Source organism: Lissotriton vulgaris, chromosome 3_1 (assembly GCF_964263255.1).
Source record: "Lissotriton vulgaris chromosome 3_1, aLisVul1.2, whole genome shotgun sequence".
In the NCBI taxonomy this organism is placed as follows: Eukaryota; Metazoa; Chordata; class Amphibia; order Caudata; family Salamandridae; genus Lissotriton; species Lissotriton vulgaris.
The window spans coordinates 695583696-695602427 of NC_141689.1; the positions used below are offsets into that span (position 1 = coordinate 695583696).

The 18732-nt window shown below is 43.4% G+C and overlaps 1 protein-coding gene across 1 annotated transcript in view; it reads right to left on the minus strand.

Moving 5' to 3' along the window:
* The window catches only part of FBXL17 (F-box and leucine rich repeat protein 17), a 1859129-nt gene that overhangs the window by 473740 nt on the left and 1366657 nt on the right, over window positions 1-18732 (minus strand). Inside the window, exon 7 of the mRNA XM_086961002.1 lies at window positions 15963-16039. Within this exon, the coding sequence (XP_086817128.1) occupies window positions 15963-16039 (77 nt within the window). The remainder of the gene's footprint in view (window positions 1-15962; window positions 16040-18732) is intronic.

Below are 18732 nucleotides of genomic sequence, written 5' to 3' on the forward strand. Positions count from 1 at the left end.
GGGTGATTCCAGATGTAATACTAGCACCACAACTTTTGGAACATAAATAAAGAAGAATCTAAACGTTACATCCATTAATAACACTGCATATGAAACACTAATTACATTGTTTTTGTTCTGATGTGCTACCGTGTGTGTTTCAGCTCGATGTTGTGCGTTTGTACAATATCACATGATTAAAAATGCAAAAATAAAGATTTCAATATATAATGCTTGGGAATACACAGAAACATAGTCAAACCTATGTAACTATACTTATGAGATCTATCACAGAGTGCCAAATCAGCCCCAAACCGGGTAATGCTTGTCAAGAATTTGACACAAATCTCTCAAACTTAGCAGAGGCAACCCACTCTCCTATTCCCAAGTTATCCACAAACCCTGATTCTTCTTCCACTAAATACTTTTGAATAGAGAGCCGCATCATGCATTCATTAACCAGATCCACTAGTTGCAAAGTCAATAAAGACCTGCCAAAGTACTTGTAACTAATAATGCCATGTCTCGCTTGAGCCTTAATGCAAACTTTGCGAAGTCTAATGACTAAGGCTAATCAATGTTAATTCCCCATGACCCATCAGAGGCAATATGAAATCATGCCACCGTTGTCATTCTTATGCCCATTAGTAGCTGTGCTAACTGTAGATGTGATTCCGTCACTAACCAATATTACAAGTCCCCATCAACGCTCATGCATGGCCCTTACAATACTAGTCGAAGCTAGTGACCCTCATTGTTAATTTTCTAGTAAGTGCAGTCTTCTCAAGACACCTCAACACACCATTCCTGGCAGTTTTCTTATTACCTAGCTACTGGAAAAAATACTTCAGTGTCAACGTCAGACATGTTCATCACGGTGCATTCCCAGCAGTAGGTCATACATCTCAACTTCTTTCACTCCTACATCTGTTCAGACCTAATATCGCTGTCAGTCCTTTTCTATTTAATCACTAACGTTCACATTGAAAACGAATTGACGTCAATCTGATCTTGACCCGAAGCAAACCACTTGACAATTACTACTAAGGAACTGAATGTGCAGGTCTACACTATAGCAATATTCCCAATGCGCACCAAACCTTAATTTCATTGAATTTAAACACTTGTTGAGCAGAACACACACTCTCAGAGCTTCTTGACATTAAATACATTCTCATTCTGAGGTCCTCATTATTGACCTGACATGCTATAAAAATACTTTGTACCATACGTCCTCTCTGGACAGAATAAAAACACCTTAAGCATAAGAGATGCATGTGCGACATCAATATTGCTCAAACCTATTTCTACCCATGCCTGTAGATCTGACAAAAAAGCATAAAGCAATCTTTATGGGGGCCTATCCACAAGGACATTTTGGATCAGCTAAAGTTGTAGTCATACTTGCCCATAGTCTTGCATGCCTTGGTGAATTGATCACAAAACAACTAAAATATGAATAAAATGGAAACTCATACACAGTTAGTACAAACAGAAAGGACTGTCTTGTACATTTTGCGGTTCACAATTGGAGTACCTCTCACATTGTTTTAACTTTATGCTTTCTTACTCCATATGTAGAGGCATTTTTTAGCTATATTTTAGTCTCTAATACCCTGACCTTTTCTCTCAACATATCTACATTCCACTGGGTACTATTAGGACTCACTTACCCTCCCCCTGCCTCACTCAGTATCCCAGTTCCTTCTCGGCTTGTGCCGTTTAAGCGGACAAACCGAGCTCATGTGACAGGAAGCAGAGCGCTCTCACAGATGGGAGGTTAGCGCTCTAGTTGCTATCTCACCACCTACTTTTGCCAGCTGCTGCATATTTAGGAAAGGGCACGGACGTGCTTTGGAATCTCCAGTCAGGAGGTTAGTGTTGTGGTGGTTGAGGACTCTGCTCCTCCTTCACCCCACATACCTATCTTAATTGGAGTGTCTCTCACATTGTTGTAACTTTGTGCCTTCTTACTCTATGTCGACGCATTTTTTTGCTATATTTTAGCCTCTAATACCCTTTTTTCTCAATATATCTATACCCCACCAGGTACTATTAGGACTCACTTACCCTAATCCTGCCTCACTCAGAGTCCTTGTTCGGTTGCGGCTAGTGTCGTTTGAGTGGAGGGACCGAGCTCACATGACAGGAAGCAGAGCACTCTCACAGGTGGGAGGTTAGCGCTCTAGTTTATATCTCACCACCTACTTCCCCCAGCTCCTGTCTATTTAGGACAGGAAAGGGCGCTGGCACATAGCAGACGCGTCAGTGGTCCGCCACCAGGACCCCTGCCCCTTTCCTCCTTTTCCATCAGAGAGCTGGAACAACCCCTACCTGCTCTCAAATAAAGGCCTCATACCTCTATTCTATAAGGGAACTCAAAAAGCGAAATGAGAAATATCTGTTTAAGACACACACTGTATTGCAAATCCCTCTATGCTAGCATCCCACAGCGAATACCCTTTCAGGTGCAATCAATGGAAGTTCACATTCCCTCAAAGGCCCTCTCCCACTGGCTCCGGGGGTGCAGGAACACAGTGGAACTTCACAAAGAACTATTGGGGTTTTATTTGAATGCACAATCCATCCCTAAACATGCACTAGAGGTTTGGAGTCTGCTAGAGAAAGAGAAGTCGGATATATGTTTTACAACAAATACATGGTTACACCCTACAGCCCTTCCAGCTGTGGCAACGGCCTTTCTTCCTGAATACAAGCTAATTAGACTAAATAGAAATAAAAAAAGAGGGGATGGTATAGAGATAGCTTTTGGTGCAAGATCAAAGATAACACACTGGAATCTCTCATCTCTGACAGGATTGAACTTTGTATTTTTAGATTTGAGACACCAGGCAAGGGATCCTGGAGAGGTGCCCTTGTTTACAGACCCACTGGTCCTAAAACCAATTTAAGTAACTGCCTGATGGAACTTATTGCCTCCATTTACTTGAAGCAGATAATTTTCTCCTCATTGGAGATTTCAATTTCCATGCAGAGATGTCATGGTGGACCCTCCCCTCCTTCTGATCTGGTCGGACCATAGTCTATTAAAATTACACATATAAGCGGGAACATCTCAAGGAAAAAGGATCCCATAACAGAAATCGACCAGGCTAAATGAGAATAATCCTTCTCCACCCATTTTAGTCCACCCATATTGACTAGAAAGCATAGACCTCGCACTAGATGTCTTGGAGAAAGCAATCACTCAGGCCCTGGATGTAATTGCACCGCTATCAATGGTCATTAGCAAAGTAATCTGTAAGGCCAAAACCTGACCTTGGTTCACAGACTCTCTGAAAATGGAAAAGCAGGCAAACAAAAGAGAGAAACTTAAATGGAGAGCAACAAAAGTGAAGGAGGACAGAATAGTCTACAAACATACACTGAGACATTATTTAAATAACATCAAGAAAGCCAGGAAAACCTATGTTTTCAACAGAATTGACAGGGCAGCCAACTCCCAAAAGGAACTGTACAGAATCATAAATTTACTAATCCCTCACCTTGTCTCACAAAACTGGGTAGACGAACTCTCCATCATTTTTTATGAAAAAATAAACAAAAAGTATGACAAATTGTCTAAACGAAGTATAGTAGATCTAAATGTTGAGGACGACTGCATGAACATACATAGGACAGCACATTTTGATGAGTTTACCGAACTAACTCAGGAAGAGGTCGGAGTTGCACTTAACAGGATCAAATCAGGTTCCCCCGACAATCTAGCTCCACCTCACATCTTGTTTATTCGGTCTCCTGCACTACTTAATAGTCTCACCTCGCTTTTTAATATGTCTTTAAATCTGGAGACTGTTCCTATCAAATGGAAATCAGCAAGGATTAAACCAATTCTAAAAAAACAATCAGCAGATCTGAAAGAACTCAATAACTATCGGCCAATATCCCTGCTGAAATACTCTGGGAAGGTAATTGAATCCCTGGTTAACAAACAACTAATGGCCTATCTAGAAAGCCATAAACTGTTTGACCCTTCCCAATCAGGTTTCAGGGCCGGTTTCAGCACTGAAACAGCCCAGGTGGAGGTAGTGGATAATATAAAACTCTCTTAAGATGATGGCCAGTCAGCAATGCTGGACTTATTGGACTTATCGTCTGCCTTCAATACCATCTCTCACGCAATCTTAATACAGAGGCTAGAAGAGATTGGAGTAGGCGGTAAAGTCCTTAACTGGTTGGGAAACTTTCTAAAAGGACGCACCAGCATTGTTCGAATAGAAACCCTAGTCTCCTGTAGGTCGTCGGCTGACAAAGCGGTCCTCCGGGGATCAGCCCTTAGCCCCATCCTGTTTAAAGGATATGTAGCAGCTCTGGCATGGGTAATCAGAACATGTGGCTTCCATGCAATCTAATATGCAGATGATACACAGTTGATAATCATCCTGGAACCCAACCCTGATGATAAAAGAACCAGATTTATAAACTATATGACTCATATAACCAACTGGATGCAAAGAAACTACCAACAGCTTAATGCGCGCATGACCGAAGTGATTCTATTTGGTAAAGCACAAGAACTATGGTCAAATGAGTTGTGGCCGACCAGCATGGGTCCTTGTCCATCGCCAGAATACACACTATGAAATCTAGGCATAATAATAGACAACATGTTGTCCATGAAGGGCCACGTAAGCCATACCCTGGCCGCCTGCTATGGCATCAAGCCAACGCTACAAAAATGTTTCCAATTGATACCAGGAAAACGTTGGTTCAGGGTTTGATAACTAGTCGTTTATACTATGGTAATGCACTCATATGCAGACATGGCTTCGGTTAACGAAGATCTATATACTAGACTCCAAGTGTTGCAGAACACTGCTGCCAGACTAGTGCTAAATCTTCCATCTTGGTCCTCATCTGCACCCATCTTGAGAAAATGACACTGGTTCCCAATCAGGAAACGTACTCGTTTCAAACGTATGCGTATCACACACAAGTCCCTCTACAGACTTGGGCCATGTTATCTAGCTAAGACACTCAAGTGGTATTTACCAAAAAAGAATCTCAGGTCTGGAGTAAAACACCTTCTGACCCCCCTTTAGAGTACGAACCACCAGAAACGGAGGTAGATCTTTCTCCCATCTAGCTCCTCAGCAATGGAACAAGCTTCCAACACATATCCGAGCTATTGCAGATCCCAAACTGTTTAAAAGCAGCTGAAAACCTGGTTGTTTAATTCCATTTTCCTATGTCTGGGACACTTCCTTAATCGGCCCGCTACATCGCCTTGAGACCCTTCGGGGTGATATGTGCCCTTAATAAATGGTCACAACATAGGGATATAGGAGTATGTAAAGAGTACTCCTGTAGTAATGCCTGCCGTTCTCACAAATGCTTTTGTGAACCAGCTGCTTTGTTTCTAAGTTCCAAAAACCCACAGTTACCCTCATACCTTTACACACAGATACTGTACCAATTACAATTCAAACCCATTCACACATCTTTACCCTCGCTTCAGCAACAGGAATCTCCTTATAGATTTATTTATATTATTATTTTCATGTTTGAAACGTTGCTGACAGCTTATGTGACAAAGGCAGGTCATAATTTCATCGGGTTCAAGAATCATTGTTTTCACAGCTACACGCAAGTCTAAGATCTGCCATACATTTTGGTGGGACTGAGTTGCAGCACTGTATCACTTGTTGTTTCTCTCGCATGCTGGTTCACTCTTTGTTTGAAGTGAACAAAATTCTAATGTTCTGTTAATTGTGGGGCCCCAATTTCAGAGCAAATTACGATACACATTTAAAGGTTAATAAAGCTGATAATGCAGCCAATTGTTCCATTAAAGATACTGTGTCATGTCATAAAACTCAAAAATTAGACACATGGTAGTCTGGCACCTTTCCATAATTAAGACAAATTGCTGCTGGAAAAATCATTCTGACAGCATAATATTGACACACTCTTAGCTGTCAAGGAGTGTCTGACAAAGAAGAATGGAAATTGAGAACTCAGTAACAGAGTGCCACATGGTGTCAAACTAATACAAATGCCCTTAAAGAATTCAGTTGATTGTAGAAGCTGACATTTTGACAATCACGTCTGGATGAGCCAGAGAATTGACTATTTACATGATATTAATGTTTCTGCATGCTTAATAAGAACAGACAGTAACGTAGCACACACCACAAATGACATAATTTCTACTTAAGTTATATTAAAAAAGTACAAGGGAAAGACTATACTAGCACATCTTTCACCATCACAAGCAGAACTTTTTCCATGTCTTGCATCCAAACCTCAATGTGCACACCATTAAAAATAAGCAAATAGCTCACTTTGTGTCTTCTGACCATTAATTAGAGTGATAATTGTCTATGCTACTGTCATAGCTTTGAGTCAAAGATAGGACTCAAAGCACAACAGATGCGTCAAACACAAATATTAAAATAGGTTCCAGAAAGGGTTAAGCAGTTTTGAAGCTAGAGACAACTATTAGAAAGATTCTAATACGTCCAGGTTGCAAATAGATCTAATAAGGGCTCGGAGACGTTGAATAAAGCAAAACCTACATGAAGCAACACGGTGTATGTTAAGGCTAACTGGAGAAAGCAGAAAGCATTCAAATAAAAGTGGGGTCTACGCCCACAGCAGCACATTTCAAGAACCTCATCCAAGACATATTTACAGTGAGCCTAACACTAGGGACGTTGTTCTACCCACCAAAGCACACCCAGTCTTTCAAGTTCTATTGGTACCCACAGTAAGACACAGCTTGATTTCCCTTAGAAGAAAGGGCGATGCCAAGCACGGTATACTTGCTCAACTCTATAAATTAAAACTAAAAATATATCCTGGTATACAGAAATGCTTTGTCAAAGATTCTTCATACATAACAAGAAACACATTACATCAAAGAGCAAGCCATAACTGATTTTCCCAGCTGAAGATTAGCAAATATGAGCATCACATCATGAAAGACGATGAATTGATTATTTATAGAAAGATTCCTGAAATGCTCAGTGCACCCACGGCCCACATAGCCCGTGAAAACATAAAATCAGGGACAGCACTGAGATATAGCTAGAAGGGATCTACCACCGGCAGGCCAATCCCTCATCAGACCAGTTCCATACCCACGTCAAACTCTCATGAAGAGGGCGAGGATAAAATAAAATTTAAAAAGCACACAAAGGTGGCTCTAGGTTATGGAGTTATATTTTGAGGCAGTATCCACATTGCCGCCTGGCCAAAGCTATAACATGAGGGGTTAATGTTAATGCGTCTTATATAGCGCACAGCTGCCCCAGCAAAAAGGGGCGTCCCAGCGCTTCCAGCTACGAAGTATAACAAGCACAGTAACCTAAAACCATTTCTACTGCCATAATACCATAAATTAGACTGAAGGAAAAAGGAAGGTTTTAACAGCTTTCCTAAAGGCGAGAAGACAGTCTATGCCGCTGATCTGTTCCAGCAAAGAATTCCACAACCTAGCTGCCAGGTAGAGGAAGGATAGGCCTCCTGCATGGCTGCGCTTAACCAGCGGGACAACAACCAACTGCTGCCCCGCCGAACGCAGTGTGCTGGAGGGAACATACGGAGCAAGCAAATTAGTCAACAAGTTGGGACTAGCAAGTTTCACTATCTTGAAAGATAGGCACAGTGCCTTGAATTGAATACGCTTCTCCATAGGAAGCCAATGCAGCCTCCGGATGATGTCAGCAGCAGAACAGAATCGCGGGAGACCTGGTCAGGTATTTCACGGCCTGGGCTGCTATCGTGTGTGGGAATCAGGGGACCAAGAGGAAGTCTCATGAGTGACTTGTATATATAAACTTGCTGCCCGTTCTCTACTGAGGATATCTTGCTCCCCGAGTGGCGCACTACTGCCCACCCTCTTTGAGGCTTATCTTGAAAAGATGGATAGGAGGGCCTGGGGATTTGTGGGGAGGTGTAATAGGCAAGCCACATGGACAACAAATCCCTTCACAAAGAAGCGGCTAATGGTGCCCCTGGTAAGATTGGGCCCACCAATCTTTTTTCAATTGGTGGCTGGATGCTTTTTTTTGGTAAAAAATGTGGTATGATACAGAGTTGTTAAGCAAAAATACCCAACAAAGAGGGTGATGACGTGAAAGCAAAACGTTTCAAACTGCTGTCATAACAACGGTCAAAATATACTTGAAAAAATAAAATGTAAGGGAATTTTATTACATGATGTAGGTCTAGACTTTGGACATGTAGATCAAATAAGAAAATAATTGGAAATAATAAACAAGAACTCCCAAAGGCATAGGGCAAATGTAAGTCTGATTGATTTCAAATGTAAAACTGTAAGTTATGTATAAACCTCTGGCGTATACAATTGTTGGGAAGCATGATGCTCTATGGGTGCTGATGCTTACTTGATAGCAAACGTATAGGACAGGGTAAGCAGTTGGAAAACAGATGAACAAGCAAGAGGATGAACATTGAGAACAAGGTCCATTTAATAATATGATAAAGTGTAAAAGTGAACCTTTTTGGTGCTATACATATGGGACTATTTTACTAATTTCTTCTTGAAAGGAAACAGACCTGAATTTCCTTTTTTTTTTAACAATTTGTGGAGAGATGGGTGGGTCTCTTTTTAGAGAATAATTGCTGTTTTTAAGTGGGGACCCTGAAGATAATGTTTGACATAAAACTGACCTGTCTGGCGATTTTTATTATATAATATATTGGAAATCCTGAATAGTCGGAAAATTAATGTCTAGAGAAAGACATTTTGGCCATGCCTTCGAAAACAAGATTCAATTAAGCAGGTGGTAGTCATGTGTAAAGGTTTTGTTAGAATTCAATGGGGCCAGTTCTGAAAAAGCCGTCATGAGAAGGATTTGTTTAGTATTACTACCTTTAATACTGCTTCACGTATTCTTAATTGACTCTGTAATTGGCCCCATATATCTAAAAACTGGAATATTCAAGGAATGTTCATATATATTTAAAACAAACAAAGAGCTGTGCCTTTTTTGCCTTTTTTATCAATAAATAACTTGACAATATCGGGTCAATTCAGAAATGTATTTACAAGTATGTTAAGTTGTAATCCTGCAATAATACTTATGTGTTAATGTGGCTTTTATATGTTAAACATTATTAGGCCAATGCCTTCATTAAATGTCCTTAATTGCAGGTGGAACTAGCTCCCATTCGGGCCGTGCCCTAAGGTTTTTGGGGCCCTTGATAGAAAGGGGAATGCTTAGACCCTCTTTCATTTGCTTATGCTGGGCAATCAATGGAAGGGACCTTACAGGAAGTGACATCATTCCATCTCTACCTTGCCTGCATACCACACAGGGCTCGTTGCCTTCACTTGCATTCTGCCCAGCAGGCACACCACAAGGTTGACAGTACACAGGAACAGTAAGCAGAGCACAGACATTGAGAAACGCATTTTAGAGCTCCCAGGAATCAGTAAGCATAAGTAAGGTAGTGAGAGCAGCAGTCAGAGATTACTATGAAAGTAATAGACAGGGTTCAGGCACATGGCCATAATGCAGAGGTAGGGAAGTGAACTGTATGCAGAGCTCAGGCAGAGAACAAGTGACAGAGAGTATCTGTGGACAGACTTCACCTCAATCAGAGAACAACTGGGAGAGTGCAAGTAGTGCTTCGAAATGCCTGTGTATACTGCAACACATGTAAACAACTGCAATGAACCATGCAGAAAACAACTCAAACATACATCTGTACTTTTGTGACATATAATGAACGTACTCATTGGGTGTATTCCTGACCCAGACAGGGTGTATCTGGTTCAAAGTCGATAGAAATTTCTGGACTGACCCAGTTTAAAGATATATTAAACTACTGGTGACGACCTATGACGTGCCACCCCACACCGCCAGGCTATGCCATGTGAACTGGAGGGTACAATCCAGATGGGGTAGTTTATCCCCAACCCATAATCAATACAGCGACAGCTAGCTAAACTGTCAGTGGAGCTCAATACAAAGGGCAGCCCAGACATGGGGAGGGAGAAATGTCATCAGTACAAGTGTTGTGTGTCGATTTAGATGCCCGTACATAGATTTACTGAATCATGTCCTTATATAGGCACAATTCGCATTGCCCTTATTTAGGCATAGAATCCCAGTCCTTATTTAGGCATTGGTCATGCAATCCAAATACAGGCATGGTCACCTACATCTGTCCATCCCACGTCACAACGAGTTCTTAGAAACCAGACCCTTAAGCCATTGGGACATTCCCTGCTTGGATTATTGATTTCTCCAAGAACTCATTTATTATGCATGAACAACTATTCCTTGGGGGTTCATTCATGACTTCTTCCTCTGCCCAACTTTACGTCAATGCTATCATTCCTCAGTACCTTCCAGGTATAAATATACCTTCACTTGCCATGGCAAGTTACTGCTGCATACTTGCACGACTCGGCTTGGCTACACTGCTCGCCAGGACAAGTTCGGAAGGAATTCAAGCCCCACCTGACACACTGACCAGACGCTGTCCTCCCTGCTGGCAGAGATTCCAGCTTCCAGTGTTCTGACTCCCTGCGCGGGGTGTTGGAGTTTGAGATCCGGAAAGAGATTCCCATGTCTCTCATTCTAAGGTATGGAGCAGACTAGAACCTAGTGGGACTCTTGGCATAAAAAACTATAGCTTGCCATACTATTAAAAACAGCACCTACTTCTTACCTCGTACTACACTTAGGTTAGGCACACTGGGGTAGAACTATTTAGAAGCACCAGACGAGTATACACATTTTTAGCCTGTGTTATTTATGTATGTTTATATGAATATATGTCATAGCTAAAAGACCATGCTATTGCAGTATTATTTCTTCTTACTGCTTACGCTGTACATTTTATACCTTACATACTGTCTAACGATTATAGCAGTTCATTTCTCTTGCACAAGAAATAAGACTGTTCAATAACTCCTTTTATTGAAACGCCCGTCTATCTATTTCTGTGCAATTCTGCACAAACTAAGCATGCACAATTGACTGAGTGACACTGATCTATTGTTTCCACGATTCTGAGACATGTTCCAATCCTAAAGGAAACAAAGTTGTCATGTTAATGCGGTTGTCAGAAACTAATCCCTTCTTGTTTATTCGAGAAGTTTCTAGTGACCTGTGAGTTAGCTGGCACATAAAGTAATTAAGTTTAATGTAATTGATAGGAGCATACTGACCTTAGTCCTATGCAACAACCATAGTGTATATTATTCCAATGCGCAGAGCCTATAAGGGAAATAGGAACTACACTACACAAGACTTTTGAAACTAGTGGGCACTCTAGAACGATGGCCTGCAGAAGTGTTGCAAACTTCACACTGATGCTTCTTTCCCTCATCAGTACAGTAAGAAATTGGTCACAATAGCAATCAAAACTTGAAGGTAAACAAAAAAAAATATAAATGAAAGCATTCACAAGGACCTAATCATACGACTGCAATAGATGCAATTTATTCTCAATAAGTCAAAATCAATTGTTAAAGACATCACAATTGTCTATCCACTTAGGAGAATGGTGCTCAGGGTAGAAGAAAGGTAAAGTGCTCAGGATGAAAGTGCGTTTGTGAGGGTTGAGAGAAAAGGAAAGGTAATGTGCCATATATACATTATAGTTACATAATGAAAACCTGTCCAGCCTACAGAAGCCAAATCATTTATAACAAAATTATAGCAATCTATGGGCGCTGAAAACAAATCTCAGTTGTGTATGCTTGTTATTGAAAGTAACAAAAGTCAACGCTTTAACCTCTTCACAAAATCAAGGTTGTTGAATCCTTAGCATGGGGTCTTCATCAGGACAGAAAGCTAGAGCACCAAGTCAGAACACAGCAAGGAAACTAAGGCTGGATAAAATTGTTGGAGGGCTCCCTAAAGCTCTCGGAATATAGGCAAAGGTGCAAAGAATTACCTTAGCGTGGCCGTCCAAACGACCAAAGGGTGATGGGTGGACAAATCATAAGATTTCACATTTAGAAGCCTTTGAGGATGCAGTCAGTCACCTGGCCATCAAGGCACACAAAGGAAAGTGGGTTGGAGGATCCCACCATCTCTAGAATCAAACATTATAGGGACGTGATGAATCTCTGTTCGCCGACAGTGTCTTCTTGACACTGACGGCGAACAAACTCTCCAGTCCTTCTTTACACCGACGGCGAATGGAGATTCATTACGTCACCTATAAGGTTTGATCCAGGAGCCAGGAGACGGTGGGATCCTCCGATCCACTTTCCTTTATGTGTCTGCTCTGAAGGACTGCTGCCCTGCTTGGCTGAAGTGCTGCCTGCTGTCCTTTTACCTGCGACCTAATCCAAAGTGACTAAAGGGTTAGTTGGCTGGCCTCCTGACTAGAGCCTCAGGGGAAAAGGCTCAAACAACCTTGAATCCAGCACCTGTACTCTGCCTCTATGAGTTCTACCCTGCAAAGTGCCCACCCATTTGTGGATCCAGAAGAACCAACTCAACTCCTGTACAGCGAAGTGCAACCCTGAGCAGAATCGATGCATCGCCTCTGTTGCGCAGACTTTCCCAGCACAAGAACTTTGCATCAAAACCCTATTGGAACCGCTACTGCATGACACATCCCCAATGCAGTTCCTTGTTTCGCAAGCCTCTCGTTGACGGCAGCCACAACAATGATGCTTGACTCCACATTGCAAGCACCGCAGCTTATTTGGAACTAGCCGGTGTGCAATGCAAACTCAACGCAGGATTTTGCACTGCAAAACCCCTCATCAACGGCCTTCTTGACGGCGATGCAGGGCCTCCCATTACAGCTCCTCAGAACAGACGCTGTGTGACGCATCTCCTATCAAGACCTCACATCGCCTCGGCTGCGTGATTTAGCCATGACACGGAACTCCACAACTCTCTGCAACTAGGATTTAAGGTACTCTTGTTCAGTGGACGCAGCTGGGTCCCTGTAGCCGGCCGGCACTCCATCGCAATCTGCCTGAATTTTTTACTTTTTCCTGGTCTAGCACAACCAGATAGCCACAGTTAGAGCTTTGTGTTTCTTGGCACTGTTTTTCACTGAAATATTTAAAACTGCTTATCTCTGGTTTTACTGATGAATTTTCGTCATTTTGGTCTTGATTTATTCATGACAATTTACTCTATTTTTTAAATTCTTGTGTTATGTTTGACACTATATTACTATTTGAAGTGTTACACAAATACTTTAGACATTGCCTCTAAGATAAGCCTGACTGCTCTGTGTCAAGCTACTAGAGGGTTAAGCACAGGTTAATTTAGGATTGGGTTGTGCCTCACCCTGACAAGGAGTGTGGTTACTTCTTGACCCAGGGCCCAAACCCCCAGTCAACCAACCGCCTAATTTCTCACAGTGCCCCTATGGCTATTGGTCTGTGTGCATGGGTACCTTTATCTATGTTGTTTGGGTGCGCTGATAATTTTAGGCTTACATGAATGTGTGTGTATATATATACCTACAGATATTCAGCTTGGTCAACAGATGTACATGTGTACCACACTCCACCTGTGCTTGCCCCTATGTCAGTGGCGGCTCCTTCGCTCGAACGCAGGAGCTTCGCCCCACTGCTTTTTAGCAGTGTAAATAAAGGAATCATAAAATGATAATAACTGGTTGTTATTCATGCGCACTTTGTATGTTCTCCATGCAGACTGCATTATAGCCTGGACAGAGATCATGCCCAAACCCCCCAGTCCCTGGCTGAGCGCCGAACGACGGCGCTCAGACCAATCATAAAGCTGCTGGGTGCTTCCTGCCTTCCTGGTCCGGCCTGAAGAGACGATGGAGGAGAGATGAGGAGGGACATGTCAATCAGGTGAGTTTTTTTTCTTTTAACACCTCCCCCAACCCCCAGTCCCCGATCCGTGCAGGCTGCCACTGTCCTATACGGAAGTCAAGTCAATTGGCATGGTCAGTATTTGTTTGTATTAGGTTGGATAATAGTTCCTGGGCATGAATACCTCCATTTTTCTTTCTGATTCTTCCTTTGCCAGACAACCTAGAAAACCCGCCAATGCATACTTTTGGGACGAATATAAAAAAGTGGAGCAAATAGACTTCTTGAACAGAAGAAAAATGTCATGCAAGATATACATATAAACTGTGATTGGACAGAAACGTGTATAAAGCCAAATTTATGATAACCAACAGATTATATTTGTGAGAGACAACGGAAGCATGACCATGCGTCCTCAGTTCAACTATCAACGGTCGACATTAAACACTGCTACAAAATGGACTTCCTCTACAATGGTGAATGCCACTCTTCGACAAAACCTTTCCACGAAAAGGAAGATTACCATGTAGAATCTGCCCTTTGTGCGCGAGCCGCGCCAGGGCACCTTTTAAGTTCCTTTATAAACTATTGCCAAACGTGCTAGTAGTAATCGGTAATGCAGAATTAGAGCGGAAAATTGAAAAGACAGCCACGCAATTCTGTACGAGAGCGATGTCTTTTCACCCCGCGGCAGCGCCACATCTTCTCATCAAAATAATCCATTTGACAATCGTCACCTCACAGCTGAGAAAAGTCCAGCTCCCTTTACAGACCCCGGGCTAGAGAAATACGACCCCATTGTGTTCTTTCGGTGAGCAACTTTCTGTAAAGCTGGCCCCTACAGTTCCCATTATTTATCTCCAACAAATAAATAAACGCGCATTCTCATTAATACGTTTCGGGAGATTTGATGGAAGGCTAAACAACAAACCAACTTGCGGTTTCAAACGCGCCACCTTCAACACTACCAGTGGGCCGCCTCACGTTTAAATTAAACAGAGCCCGTAAAGGTGCCCATGATGGTGGGCTTAGAGATAATACTTCACCTTCAGCTAGGGCAGATCCAAGAGTCTGGTATCTTTCGCCCGAAAAGGGGCTGCTGGTTTGTTACAATGTGGGCAAATCCCCAAAAACCTTTGAGTACCAAATACATTAGCCATAGTAACATTTACATTTTTACTATTTGCTATAAAACTACATAATGTTATTATTATTTTATTTCGGGGCTCTACATTATAGGTACTGAATTAGCAAATGCTTTCATCGTGTTAGTGTGACTTAACATTGCCTGTCCCTACTTTAGCGTGAACAAATAGGCCTAAATACAACGTGCTAAGCTAGTATGCATGCGTTATTTCCTGCACGTGCCATCGAGTGCCTAAATTTTGTCAGCTTCGTTGGTCTCCAAGATTAAGTTCCATTTTGACACAGAATAGCGGCGGGGCCTACATGATTAAGTTCCTGTTTGACACGGGGTGGTGCATCCCATGAAACACTCACACCAGCCACATTCTACTGAAGTAAAGTGTGCTGTGTGTGTACATGCGCCTGCAAAGGCATCATGTATGTACGCCATCAAGTACTCTAACCTCACTTCAAATGGCTCAAAGCTTAATTAAGCAAGGAAACCAAGGCAATGAATCCCGCAGACATTACATTCTGCCCGACATACCTGTATTTGGAGCAGCACTTAGCCCTGAACTATTGCACAAAATCTGCTTGTTTTTACACACTCTCACCAGCAAAATACATTTTTGAAATCATTAACTACGTCGGTGTGCAGTTTCGGTTGTTTTCGGCAGTGAGGATCTCAGCTTCTTGATTTTTGCTTTCATTCTATATGCTTGCTCAAACACTTTATATTACAGCTGAACACCAAAGACTGCCCGTTCCAACATATGAGTGTTTCTTTCATTTCCATACCTTGGGATGCCCTTATCAAACAGGACGCTGAATGCAATGGTAAACTCTTGTGCAAATGTGATTGTAAAAGTCAATCTGTATGTAGTTCATTCCGGGCTATGCTAAAGAGCAGGCACCAAACAATCACAAACATGTCCTTTACAGGACAGAACCCTACAGAAAGAAATGGCCCTCAGTGCAAACTACATGCGTGCTGGCAGTAAAGAAAAGATGCTTGTCACGTGATGCTGAGGAGAGGCTCCAGACTGACTGGTGAGGAGTCAAAGGCGACAAGGGTCAATATCATGGCAAAAATACATACCGTAGTCTGTGATGTTGCACGACACTAAATACAGCTCTTTCAGGTTGTGTCCTTCCTTTGCAATAACTTCTACACACCTTCAATATAAAAAAGAAAAACAGGACTGTCAGCAGAGACGTTCATGATGCAACAAGTATTGATGATGTATGCAGTGTCAACGGAATTTGTACCAATGAATAATGACCAATCTGTATGTCATGTGATTATATCGTGCCCTGAATTAAGCCATATAGGAAAAAAAGCCTGGCCCCCTTCATGGCATAATTTACCAATACTTTTAATTAATACTGGGAAAGGATGCCGTAATCGAATACACAGCAAACACAAGATGATGGACGGAGCGCCTAAACTTTTCAGACACTCACCCCTCAGTCACAAATCTGGGTTAAATCCATAATCATTCTATAGCTCACTTCGCCACCTCAGTTCACACCCAGCTATATGCAAGTCAGTCTTGACCCTGTGCCTCATGGGAACAGTCCAGCTCGAACTGCCAAGCCAGGTCTTCCCTGAACCGGAAACAAGCATCCTGGGACCAGCTTCTGTGTAACACCCTTCATCGGGCAGACTAGATTGAATTTGAATCCAGTGGCAAAGTGTGCATGGGACCCACGTCTGGGCATAAACTACCAACTTAGGGCGAACAAAGCAAACTCAAGGAGATGATTGAGGGAGCGCTGAAACTTTTCTAGCTGTGTCTGAACTGGGGTGGCGAAGTGAGCTAAAGAACGATGATGGATTCAACCCAGATCTGTGACTGGGGCTGAGTGTCTGAAAAGTTTCAGCGCTTCGTCCATCATCTCCTTGTGTTTGCTCTGTACCTTGGATGGCAAGGACAGGCACCACGTGAGGCCAAACTCTTTTTAGGTTTCGCCTATTATCATTCGCTTGCGAATGTAATAGGCGAAAATTCAAGGGCTCGATCGACCTGTGAAACCACTGCGGCTTCTTCACAGTGGATGTGAGTCACGTGACCACAAAAGCGGGTCACGTGACCACACAAGCACGCGCATCTCCCTAATCCGCAAACAGCATTCATTCAAAAACACAGAAACCCCTGCCCTCATCCGGCTTCCCTCCGCGCATCTGCCTGCCACATTTCTCCTCCCCTCGCTCGCATTCCCGCCCCCCACCAGGCTCTCCCGCCCTAATCCGGCTTCCCTCCACGCATCTCCTTTCACCATGCCTGCTTCTATCCCCACACTTCTCCTCCCCTCGCTCGCATTCCCGCCCCCTTACCAGGCTCTCCCGCCCCCATCCGGCTTCCCTCCACGCATCTCCTTTCACCATGCCTGCTTCTGTCCACATGTCTCATCTGTGGCCCTTTCCCACTGATTATTTCTCCTCCCTCTGTAACTCTAGCTCTCTCCTTCTCTAGCTTTCGCTCTCCACCTAACTCGCCCATCTATCTTTCTCCTCCAATCTACTTGCTCCCTGCTGCTAGTCTTCCGCGTCACTCTCTCTTCCCACTCGAGCCCACCTCCCACCCCTTCTGCCGCTCGCTCTTTTCCTCCTGTCGCCTCTCACTCCTCTGGCACTGTCCTCTCTTGCCCCATACTACCCCCTCTCTCCTCCTGAGGCAGTCTGTGTGGGAGCACCACAGGCCCTGGCGCACGTGCAGATAGCAGTGCATTATACTCGGCGCTTATTGAATTAGTTGAGAGATTTGCGCCGATTCGGAACCTAATTGAAATTCAGAAGCGCACAATGGAAAGCAGAGAGAGCCGACCCGAGGATTAAACAACCCTCCACGGCCACTGCAATAGAGGCGGCATACTGCCACAAGCTCACGAGCCACTCACGAACCGGCCCTTGCCCTAAAGGGCACGGGTGTGAGGAAACTCCCAAGTTTCCTAGTTTCACAGGGGACTATAATCAAATCCGTTTTTTTCCCTTAAAAAGTGTTGGTACTTGTAGTCCAGATTTATTTTATACCGGTTTCAAAAAGACTGCAAGTCCTAGAATTCTTGAAAAAATAAAATCAGACCTGGTCCTATTAGTCAGACATAGACCTGGGAAATGTCGTAGCTTTGAGGGGCTGAACCAGCTTCTCAGGGCGGGAGCTTCTGTGCGGTTCATGTGTGTGCGTGTCTCCGGTTTGCATGGTGTGTAGCAGGTGCAGGGACACCGGGGCCAAGAGGTCCGAGGAGGGCCCACTTAGGACCTCATTATTGCTGTATTTGACAATGCAAGTTAACAGCTTTGAGGGGCCCATTCCTACCAAGCCTAAGGCCAGTAACAGCGCCTACGCCACCGCCCAGTACTTCGGGATTTACAGCGTTGTTCCTAGTGCCTTAATGTGCGGCCACGAGTGAAGGAGCCCACACAGTCTCCGTTGGGGCCTCGCCATGTGGCCCCTACAGCGTGCCCGGTTCCGCTGGAGAGCAGGCTTTGGGGCTTAAATAGGACCCGGAGTACAGAAGCTTAGCAAGGATGCACTGGAAGTGACGCGAGCAAAGAAAGTTGTCCCCTTGACTGCTGTTGGAGTAGAAAAATACATGTGTCTGGGTCCAATGAGGCCCTAGTGGCTCTAGGCCTCGGTGCCACTGAACCTGCTGCATCAGTGGTAGCTGCGCTCCCGTAAGCGTATGGTGGCGGGTGAAACGTCTAGAGGTTCCGAGGATTCGCCGAGGCTCACACAGACCAGTAACTCATGTAATTCAAAGTCCTTATGTTCTTTGGTAAAGCGCTCTGGCACCTTCGGGTAATGTTCGCGCTTTATAAAATCGCATTAAAATTTAAAAATAAAATTAACAAGCCCTGGCGTTGC